The sequence below is a fragment of the Salarias fasciatus genome, chromosome 10 (genome assembly GCF_902148845.1).
Source record: "Salarias fasciatus chromosome 10, fSalaFa1.1, whole genome shotgun sequence".
Classification (NCBI taxonomy): Eukaryota; Metazoa; Chordata; class Actinopteri; order Blenniiformes; family Blenniidae; genus Salarias; species Salarias fasciatus.
This window is the reverse complement of record NC_043754.1, coordinates 27059511-27070986: the sequence shown is the minus strand read 5'-3', so window position 1 is coordinate 27070986 and position 11476 is coordinate 27059511. Positions and strand designations below refer to the sequence as shown.

The 11476-nt window shown below is 53.0% G+C and overlaps 1 protein-coding gene across 1 annotated transcript in view; it reads left to right on the top strand.

The window, feature by feature from the left end:
• The window catches only part of LOC115395387 (CD166 antigen homolog A-like), a 36867-nt gene that overhangs the window by 18588 nt on the left and 6803 nt on the right, over positions 1–11476 (top strand). Inside the window, exons 5-13 of the mRNA XM_030100910.1 lie at positions 586–673; positions 3293–3463; positions 4192–4316; positions 5134–5266; positions 7866–7978; positions 9241–9364; positions 9476–9597; positions 9741–9870; positions 11049–11075. Of these exons, the coding sequence (XP_029956770.1) occupies positions 586–673; positions 3293–3463; positions 4192–4316; positions 5134–5266; positions 7866–7978; positions 9241–9364; positions 9476–9597; positions 9741–9870; positions 11049–11075 (1033 nt within the window). The remainder of the gene's footprint in view (positions 1–585; positions 674–3292; positions 3464–4191; positions 4317–5133; positions 5267–7865; positions 7979–9240; positions 9365–9475; positions 9598–9740; positions 9871–11048; positions 11076–11476) is intronic.

The window sequence follows — 11476 nt, the reverse complement described above, 5'->3', positions numbered from 1 at the left end:
GGTCCTGGTGATCCACTGAGCGGTCCTGGTGATCCACTGAGCGGTCCTGGTGATCCACTGAGCGGTCCTGGTGATCCACTGAGCGATCCTGGTGATCCACTGAGCGATCCTGGTGATCCACTGAGCGGTCCTGGTGATCCACTGAGCGATCCTGGTGATCCACTGAGCAGTCCTGGTGACCCACTGAGCGATCCTGGTGATCCACTGAGCGGTCCTGGTGATCCACTGAGCGGTCCTGGTGATCCACTGAGCGGTCCTGGTGATCCACTGAGCGGTCCTGGTGATCCACTGAGTGGTTGGAGACGGTGTCAGTTTGACCTGTAGGTCCACTGATGTTGGTGAAAACCTGGTGGGTCTCTGCAGGGTCTCAGGCCGGGTTTGGGTTCTGGGATTCAGGACTGGGAGGTGGTCTCCAGGCAGGTGGGGTGGAGTCTTCTTGCAGGACTGGCAGTGCTGGATGTGGTTGGATCGGGGGGGGGGGGGGCTGGTGGCGCTCTGATGGCGTCCGCTGGGCGTCCTCTGCCTGAGGGGCTGTGGACGTCCTGCAGTGGACTCACCGTGGACTCAGCTCCTGTTTGTGTCCAGGTGGGGACGTGCGTGGCAGCAGAAGCAAACCCCGCGGCCATCATCGCCTGGATGAAGAATGGAGAGCCCCTGGTGGCTGATGGGAAAGGTGAGTACCAGGGTTACATATGACCTCGCTTCAGTGCTCTGCCAAGGAAAGTCCCATAGAAATATCTTTGAGAAGGATTTCACTGTGAGAAAATCTAATATCATGAAAAGACTGAGGCCCATCCACACGAAGACGCATCCAGGCCCAACCTCTAAAGTATTTGATCCATTCACCCTGTCATCCACATGAATTCAGCATTCCGTGGATCTGAAACCAAATATTTTTGAAACCAGGTCCCAGGGTGAACAGATCCGAAAGCTGTTGAATCCACGCCTCCGTAGTTCCTGCTGTTCTGGAGCGTTTCCTGATTCGCTGCGTCGTCGCTCTTCGTCGTAACAAACGCGCAGAACTCTGTAAACAACAACAACAACAGTGGCGCTGTGCTGAGCAGACGTCCTGCTGAAGACTGAAGCCTTCTGCCTCTTTTACAGCAGAGCACTGCTCTCCTTCAGCACCACCGCAACAACAAGTCCGCATGGACAACGCCATGCTTCCTGTCATCTTTTTTATTGGAAATATAGACGTACATGGCAAACATGATGCCAGAGGAACAATAATCCATCAGTTTCTTTCAAACGGTTTAAATTTCTCACTGACACTGATAGTTTTTACAGCCTTTCTGTTTTCAGAGTCTTTTAACATTTTTATATAAGAGAGTACAACATCTCTGAAGTGGGTAAATGACAGCTTCTGGCCTGACGGGAGCTCAGGTAGTTCTCAAGGAGAAAGACCGTCCTCAGCCAGTTCCGGCCAGTCTGCCTTCTCAACGTTTGCCATGTTTTTCAGGGGGACAGCAGAGAGACTGTCCACATACCTGGAGACCAACGGGTTCTCAGAAGGTCTTCATTCATACAGAAGGCTGGGACTCCCGGGTTCTCTGGATTCCCGGGTTCTCTGGATCCCTGGGTTCTCTGGATTCCTGGGTTCTCTGGATCTCTAGGTTCTCTGGATTCCTGGGTTCTCTGGATCCCTGGGTTCTTGGGTTCTCTGGATCCCTGGGTTCTCTGGATCCCTGGGTTCTTGGGTTCTCTGGATCCCTGGGTTCTCTTGATTCCCGGGTTCTCTGGATCCCTGGGTTCTTGGGTTCTCTGGATCCTTGGGTTCTCTGGATTCCCGGGTTCTCTGGATCCCTGGGTTCTTGGGTTCTCTGGATCCTTGGGTTCTCTGGATTCCCGGGTTCTCTGGATCCCTGGGTTCTTGGGTTCTCTGGATCCCTGGGTTCTCTTGATTCCCGGGTTCTCTGGATCCCTGGGTTCTTGGGTTCTCTGGATCCTTGGATTCTCTGGATTCCCGGGTTCTCTGGATCCCTGGGTTCTTGGGTTCTCTGGATCCTTGGGTTCTCTGGATTCCCGGGTTCTCTGGATCCCTGGGTTCTTGGGTTCTCTGGATCCCTGGGTTCTCTTGATTCCCGGGTTCTCTGGATCCCTGGGTTCTTGGGTTCTCTGGATTCCCGGGTTCTGTGGTTGCTTGGAGCATTCCAGTCCGGTCTGGCTTCCATGTCGCCTTTCCTGAGTTTTGCATCAGTCCCCCACACCCTCCTCCTGGAGAGTTGGTCAAGGTCTTCCACGTTCCGTCATCCATCACTCCTCTAAAAGCCTTCCCAGACCTGCAGTTGTGTTTTATATCAGCTGGATTAATGGATCCTGTCACGGTGTGGAGGTGGACATGTTGGACCACAGCCTCACGCTCGGCCGTGGCGGCCATTATCAGTGAGACCAGAAAGAGACCCACCTCCTCAGCGAACATGGATGACGAGACCACAGCCGGACTGCGACCAGGCGGTTCCGTACAGACTCCAGGAGAACATGGACTGGGCTCAGAACCAGTCAAGCCAAGCTGGTGGCCTTACCTGAGGGGACGGTCCACGGTTTGAGCCCCCCGTGGTTGTGGGGTCCTGTTGATCCCCTCCAGTCCACAGAGCGTCTCAGTATTAAAGGGACGGATAAAAACCTGATGTTCTGCGTTGTGACGACCCAAAACCAACAGCGTGAGAGGAACCTGTCCAGGGCCCGGGCCAGCCGGACCAGGTGGAGCCGCCGAGGCCGGACGTTATCAGGGGCCTGGAGATCAGGACCCCACCAGCGGGGACGCTGGAGCTATGGTGTCTTCTCCCTCAGACAGTGTCCCCACCCACAGGCTACCAGGTCACAATAAGAGCTTAATGTTCCCTTTCAGAACCTCCTCCGTCAGGTTCTAGGACCGGTCACTCTGACAAACGGTGAATGATCCATAACTGTTGACTCAGGTTCTTCATCTGTGTCCATCAGTCTTCTGAGAGGGACAGAAGAAGTCCAACTGTCCCCTACCAAGCTAGCCAAGGCCCTGGATTGGAAGGTCCTTGTTGTGCTCAGTCAGCTATTGATCTTTCCTCCTGAGACTGCGTCTCCTGAGACCCTGAGACCAGACCTGGAGCCCTGGTCTCGTCCACTGAGGTCTGCTAACATCCCAGAACCCACAGGTCCATGGGAGAACTCAACCGAGCAGGCCCATGAGCATCAGACACTGAACTGTCCCCCCAGAGTACAAAAGTCCTTTTCTTTCAGCTGAACTGTCTTGGTGCTCTTCTGGCCGTCCGTCTCCACGTCCCTCCTGAGCTCTGTCTCTGCGTTGTCTTCACAGCCGTCCTCATCACCCCCAGCCTGAAGGTGGACCCGGCCACCGGTCTGTCCACCACCTCGTCCACCCTGCAGGTGACGGCGGACCGACAGGACGGCGGCTCCGTCTTCTCCTGCGTGTCCACCCACCTGGGGGCCCGGCAGGTGGTGGACCTGGAGCCCTTCCCCGTCCACTGTGAGTCCAGCAGACCGGTCTCTGTCCCTGTTCACCACAGGACAGACGCCACAAAACAGGACATCGCTGAAAAAAGACACGTTGACAACATGACTGACCGGTTTGTGTCAAATCATTGAAGCAGTGGTCCAGAGGCCTGAGACGGTCCAGTCCAGCCGATGTCCCCTCTGAAGCACAGGTCGCAGTAACGTCAGGACGGCAGAGGCTGACTGCTGGTGCCGGAGCATTCAGTGGACTGGACGGTTTCAGTGAGACGGACGGACGGACATCAGAGACGTCTCACTGCTCCTCACTGTGATTCATCAGCAAAGACGCTCTGAGACACTGAGACGTGGACTGAGACATGTCCAGAGAGAAGACATGCAGACTGCTCACTGCTCCTGTTGGACGGTAGAACCAGACCGGAGACGCTGGTTTCTCTCTGATCAGCTGATCCGGCTGGTCTGGCCCGTACCGGACCCGGTACCGGTCTAGACTATCGGATCAGACCGTCTCTCAGTCTGATGTCATACAACCAAAACTAGACATAGAATTCAACATGAAGTCCATCATTGCGCCCCCTGTGTGTTTTTGGAAATACCTTTAATTGACTGAACGACGCCTTTAAATAATCCAGACTTCCATGGTAGAGCCACTGGAGTCCTATTCTCTGACTGACGCTTCACTTTAGAGCAGTGGTTCTGGATGAGCAGCAGTAAAACCAGCCTGTGTCCCTCCTGTCCTGCCAGACCCTCCAGAGAGACTCAGTCTCCTGGTGCTGCCCGACGGCCCCGTGGTGGAGGGCAGCAACGTGACCCTGAGGTGCCAGGCGGACGGGAACCCTCCTCCCCAGTCCTTCTACTTCCACATCCAGGCGAGCCTTCTGTGTTTCTGATGTTCCAGCTGTGGTGCTGCAGCAGGTGGAGTGACTCCCTCTCCACCTGCTGCAGGTCGTTGTGGAGAAGACTGATTCCAGCCTGCTGCAGAACCAGTCCTCATTACTTACTTCTCTGGTTGAGCTGTTTTTAAATGTTCAGATCTTTACGTCCAAAGTCCAGCCACGCCCAGATTCTGTGGCCTTTCTACGTAAAGCAAAATGAAGAAATACCAGACGCCATCTTTATTTTAGCTCGTGGCAAAATGAAATGCTTCAGTGATCTTTGAATCACTAAACCTGCATTCAGCAAGAATTCCTATTATGACTGGACATGACTCCAGTCAAAAGAGCTGAGTCAAGTCCAGGTCCACAGTCCCTGCCCACGCAAGTCCAGGTCCACAGTCCCTGTCCACGCAGGTCCAGGTCCACAGTCCCTGTCCATGCAGGTCCAGGTCCACAGTCCCTGTCCACGCAGGTCCAGGTCCACAGTCCCTGTCCACGCAGGTCCAGGTCCACAGTCCCTGTCCATGCAGGTCCAGGTCCACAGTCCCTGTCCACGCAGGTCCAGGTCCACAGTCCCTGTCCATGCAGGTCCAGGTCCACAGTCACTGTCCACGCAGGTCCAGGTCCACAGTCCCTGTCCATGCAGGTCCAGGTCTTTTTTGATTTCTTTAAGTCGAGTCCAAAATTGATAGAATCGCAATTCGAGTCGGAGTGGAGTCACGTCCGAGTGAAATCCAAGTTCCCATCTGGTCTGGAAAATGAGCTGGAAGCGATGCGTGGAGTGTTGAGGTTTCCTCTGCTGGCGGTGCAGGGCCAGAGGATCCTGGTGGAGGGAGCCGACAGCTACACCCTGAGCGGCGTCAGCAGGCGGGCTGCCGGAGAATACAAGTGTTCCCTGGCCGACAACCCCACAATGGAGACGTCGCAGACGCTGGCCGTCAGCTGTGAGTACTGCCAGCGGGGGGGGGGGGGGGAGTGGTCAGCCCCGCCTGCTCCGGTGAACCACGAGGCTGCAGGTTGCTGAGCAGGGACAGTGGCGGCTGGTGACAATTTTTTTTTTTTTTTTTTTTTTGGGGGGGGGGGGGGGGGGGCAAATTATCTTGGAGGCAAGTTGATGCTGCAAACCTAGCCACTTTAATGTCCATGCAGTTACAGAGTCAGGAGGAAAGAAAAACTGAGTGTATGTACATAATCAAACATTGTCATCTGTTTTATTTTGAAGAAATGGTGTGTCTGCACATCCACAGGGACACGGTTCACTGTACTGGTGTTTGCAACAATTACACATTGATTATAGAACCAGACAGACAGAAAAAAATAACTTTGTTTGTCCTCTTGGGGAAATCCAGCTGCCTGGTAACCAGCTTATTTACACATACAGCAATAACAAAATCATCTGTGCAATTAATTGTCTCAGAAATTATTGCAATAAGAGATAATATTGCACTAAACAATGTTATTTTGAGACCATTTTCAACTAATATGCCCTAACAATGCAAGAACATCCTATCAAAATCAATAAACTTTCACTTCTAAAGAACATTTTATCCTGGAACTGGAAGAAAATTTCAACTACTAAACAAAATAATGAACAGAATGTTTAGTACCTTTGTAAATGAAAAAAAAAATCTAGCAACAAAAATATCCTATAAAGCAGACGCCTCAACAGATCATATGAAACATCTGTTCCTTAATTCAGTCTGGGAGAACAAACAAATGAAACGTATTGCAGCCGTCACTTATTGCACTCATTTATTCTTACCGTGCACTTGGAGAGACTTTACAGAATTAATTTTCATTATTCCAGTTCCACCTTCACACACCGTCCTTCTCTACACTCTCCTCTGCCACTGTGGACGTTCTGGAGCCGAAAATGCAGGAATGCAGATGAGAGACAACAGCAGTGTCCACACACAACGAAACAACAGAAATAAGACGGTTCCATCTGGTTGATAATAAAAAGTGGGAGTAGCCTATGCGTGGCACACAGAGCTGCGCCACAAACCCGATTTGTAAGGAACCAGTTAAAATACAGCCTTAAAGGTGCCTTAAGGAGTTTGCACGTTTTATGCGAAACAGCGCCCCCTGCAGGCCTTGGGCGTAATGCAGCTTAGTGAAAAACTCGTCCTTGTGGCTCCCGTGCACGGAAGAGGGGGACTCCGTCTTCGCTCGTTTAGCAGCGCTCCAGTAAGATTTAAGTTTCTTCTCCCTGGTGGAGTCTGTGTGGAGCTGCAGTGCTAGAAGCCAGTCTGTTCTGACTTTCTGGAAGATCCTGCTCAGTTGTTGCTCACTAAGCATCTGGCGGAGTAATGGCGGACAAAGCGAAACCTAACCAGCCGGAGCGCGCATTACGTCATTCCTTTCAAATTCTCCCCAAAAAACTCTGGAGCCGGACCGGCACTGTGACTTTCAAGTGACAGTTTAGCCTGTTAGAGGTTCTGGTAATGAATCTGTCAGGGCACATTGTACACAGCATTAAAAATGTGGAACATATTTATGGTGGAAAATAAGTATTTTTAAGGTTGTAAAACTCCTTAATGCACCTTTAAGTCACATTTTAGTAAAAAGTTTGAGGCTCTCCATAGGGATCCATTTGTCCGGCGCCCCCATTCTTCTTCTTCTTCTTCTGGAATAATGGCGGCTGGCGACCAACAACTGAGGTGCATACCGCCACCTACTGTATCTCTTGGTGAATGTGTCCCGGCGCCCTCAAAACCAGGAAGTGTTATTCATACAGAAATACCATGAAAAAATATTAAAAAGAAACAATGTAATGCCTTTTAAATGCACAACAAGGCTGAAAATACAATATTTTACACATATATTATACATAGACAGGGTTTCCATCAGTGCTTTATAGGCCTGGCGGGCCCCCAGGCTTATCTTGCCCCCCCCCCCCCCCCCCGCCAGACTAAGCATCGCTGATGTATTTATTGTAAATGTTTTTTTTATGCACCAAAACAGCAATACCAAAGACGGTCTCTGGAGCTTTTAATGGCATCTGGTGATACGGTTGCAATGGCGACACCTTATGGTCGATACGTGAACACACAGGGTTGATGAGGCAGAGCCAGCGCGAGTTAGCATGGATGCTAGCATGGATGCTAGCACGTCGTCAGAGCAGCCTTCTACGAGCCGCGATGGGAAACATCAAACCAGCGGATTTAATCCAGAATGGTTGGTGTTCTGTCCTCAGAACGATTCACTGTCCAGACGGTGGAACTGCTTCTGTTTAAGGAACAACAGCTTCATCAGTCTGGAGGATCCATTCGTACACATTCTTCTTCTACTGATTCACACTGCACTGTACATCTAACAGTAACACAGCGCCCTCTGCTGGTCTGAAGGAGGTACTGCTGGACTGCTGCACTGCTACGGCCTGCTGTCCGTCCTACGGCCTGCTGTCCGTCCTACGGCCTGCTGTCCGTCCTACAGCTGTCCTCTGCTGTCCTCTGCTCTGCCGGGCGGATTGTTCTTCTAGAAGCTTTGCTGTGAAAAGCCTTGAGCTTAAGGGAGTGGACTGTCTCTGCCCTGTCCCCTCAGACCTGGACCTGAGTCTGATTCCCACTGGGAGGGTCGTGAAGAAGGTTGGAGACAGTTTTTCGGTGAAGATGGAGAAGAATTCCTCAGGCGATGCCAGCGTGGTCTGGACGAAGGTAACCTGCAGCGGCCAGATAAATCCCACTCGGTGGATTTCCTCTGGCGAGCGTGGAGACTGCGTTCCATGATCATGTTCTAGATGTCTGGGTGTTTCTGTGTGCTGAAACCTTTGAGGTGGTTGCTATTTGTGTGTTGATTCCATAATTCCAGCCCAGACCAAAGGGAGGTGGATGGGTCTGAACAGAGGAGCTTCTCCTGACCGGAGCGGTCAGGTTCCCTCAGGATCCTGACCGCTCCAGGTCAGGTTCCCTCAGGATCCTGACCGCTCCAGGTCAGGTTCCCTCAGGATCCTGACCGCTCCAGGTCAGGTTCCCTCAGGATCCTGACCGCTCCAGGTCAGGATCCTGAGGGATCCTCCACATGTCAGAGTTTAATTCACTCACAGTGAGTTTAAGATAGCAGGAGAAATCCCATCAAACTGGTCCTGGTCCTGGTCCTGGTCCTGGTCCTGGCCCTGGCCCTGGTCCTGGTCCTGCTCCTGCTCCTGGTCCTGGTCCTGGTCCTGGTCCTGGCCCTGGTCCTGGTCCTGGTCCCATTTCCTGGTCCTGGTCCTGGCCCTGGTCCTGGTCCTGGTCCTGGTCCTGGCCCTGGCCCTGGCCCTGGTCCTGGTCCTGGTCCTGGTCCTGGCCCTGGCCCTGGCCCTGGTCCTGGTCCTGGTCCCATTTCCTGGTCCTGGTCCTGGTCCTGGTCCTGGCCCTGGTCCTGGCCCTGGCCCTGGCCCTGGTCCTGGTCCCGTTTCCTGGTCCTGGTCCTGGTCCTGGTCCTGGTCCCGTTTCCTGGTCCTGGTCCTGGCCCTGGTCCTGGTCCTGGTCCTGGTCCTGGTCCTGGCCCTGGCCCTGGTCCTGGTCCTGGTCCTGGTCCTGGTCCTGGTCCTGGCCCTGGTCCTGGTCCTGGTCCTGGCCCTGGTCCTGGTCCTGGTCCTGGTCCTGGTCCTGGCCCTGGTCCTGGTCCTGGTCCTGGCCCTGGTCCTGGCCCTGGTCCTGGCCCTGGTCCGGCAGGCTGTTTGCATGCTTTAGATGTTTCTGCTTTAACACACCTGAGGAGTCAGTTCCTACCGGTGAAGGAGCAGGAGGCCTTGGCTGGATCAGATCGGTCCCCTGAGACCTGTGGAGGATGGGTGACCCTCTGAACGCAGGGAGAGGAGGTCCATTGGCTCCAGACCAGGACCTGTACCTCCTGAACCCTGAGCAGCGGCATTAACCACGCCTGCTGGCTTCTGGGCGCTGCTCAGGTGGAATGAAGAGCTGCTGTGTTTCAGGACGAACGCCCGGTGGAGGAGCCACGCCTCCCCAGCCTGCAGTTCGCCCACGCCGGGGTCTACGCATGCCTCGTGTCCATACCGGGCCTGAGCCGGAACCAGAGCTTCGAGCTGGTGGTAGAAGGTGAGTCTGGCCGACAGACCCAGGACCAGTCGGTTACGGTGACCGCCCGTTGGCCAACATGTGGTCACTGTAACCGACACGGTCCACGGGCTGAGCTGCGCTGTGTTCCAGGGAAGCCCGTGATCACCGGTCTGACCAAACGGCCAGCCGAAGACGCCAAACAGGAAGTCCTGAGCTGCGAGGCGGAGGGAGTTCCGGAGCCCCGCTTCCACTGGAGCATCAGCGGCACCAACGTGAGTGCTGGACAGAGGACGTCCAAACCTGGCAGTCCAACAGTCCAGCTCCACAGCCGTGTCTCCTCAGGACGGAGGAGCCACAGCTAGCACTGTGCTGAGGACCCCCTCCAGAGTCCACCTGTCTCTTGCTGTCTGTCCAGGAGGAGCGCTCATACTCCAACGGCAGAGCCGTCCACAGGATCACCGTGGTGCCGAAGTTCAACCTGACCGTCACCTGCAGCGTGAGCAACCAGCTGGGAGGAGACGTCATGAGCATCAACGTGTCCTCCGGTGGGTCCTGGTCTCTGAACATCTGTCCTGCCAGAACATCTGCTCTCTGAGAACTTCTGAGAAAGGAAGGAGAGAGCTCAGTGTGGGTCTAATTCCAGTCGTCTGCTCTGGAGGAACAGATGATGGATTCATTTCTCAGCTTCGCTCTGTCAGTATGTTCCTGATTCTGGAAATATTACCAGATGAAAGAAGGAGGTCCTGCAGACCTGTTTAATGTGGGAGAGTTAAAGGTCAAAGGTCACTCCAGATTCCTCACAGTGTTACTGGGAGTTAAAGCAACACCATCTAGGGTCAGCATTTGATTAGTCATTTTTCTCTCAGGTGTTTTGGGCCAAATAAAATGAATTCTGTTTAATCTGAATTTAGGAGGAGAAAATTCAGACTCGTCCAGGTTTTGATGTCATTAAGACAAACTTCTAGTTTGACCAGCTGATCGGTGTCATCTGGTTTGAGGGATAGGTAGATCTGTGGATCATCTGCAGAACAGTGGAAGTTAACGGAGTGTTTCCTGATGATGTTCCTACAGGAAGCATGTATAATGTGAAGAGTATAGGTCCTAAAACAGAACCCTGTGGGACTCCATGTTTAATGTAATCAATAAGTGCCTTTACAGTGGTCATGTTGTGTGTGTTGGTTTGTCAGTAGAACTGAATTGAACGGAGATGTTCCAGAGCTCGAGAGTGAACAGCCTGTCCTCACTGTGTGACAGTCCTTCATCCTGTCCTCACTGTGTGACAGTCCTTCATCCTGTCCTCACTGTGTGACAGTCCTTCATCCTGTCCTCACTGTGTGACAGTCCTTCATCCTGTCCTCACTGTGTGACAGTCCTTCATCCTGTCCTCACTGTGTGACAGTCCTTCATCCTGTCCTCACTGTGTGACAGTCCTTCATCCTGTCCTCACTGTGTGACAGTCCTTCATCCTGTCCTCACTGTGTGACAGTCCTTCATCCTGTCCTCACTGTGTGACAGTCCTTCATCCTGTCCTCACTGTGTGACAGCCCTTCATCCTGTCCTCACTGTGTGACAGTCCTTCATCCTGTCCTCACTGTGTGACAGTCCTTCATCCTGTCCTCACTGTGTGACAGTCCTTCATCCTGTCCTCGTTCACCCTCTCATCTTTGGTTTCTTTTTCTTGACGTTTTGATTTTTATGAGCTCTAATTTCTGTTTGGTTTCAGTCATGACGGAGGAAAATGGAGAAAGAGGTAAGATTTGTTCTTTTTGCCTTTTGGATTTTCTCAGACTAGTTTTCCAACACATGGACTGATAGATGAGCCAGGCTTCATGTGCTTCATTCATCCGTTCACATGCAGACGTTCATTCCAGCTCCTTCATGTCATTGCTCGTCTCACTCATGACCAGTAGAGCTGAAGGGAAGGACTGAGGGACTGAGGGACTGAGGGACTGAGGGACTGAGGGACTGAGGGACAGTCCTCCTGGAGTAACAGTGGCAGATCAGGACTCAGTATTGGGCTTTAGTGATCAGAGTTACAGTGTGGGAGTCCTGCTCATTCTGGAGCTCTGTGTGTGCCTGTGTGTGCGTGTGTGCGTGTGTGCGTGTGTGCGTGTGTGCGTGTGTGCGTGTGTGCGTGTGTGCGTGTTTCAG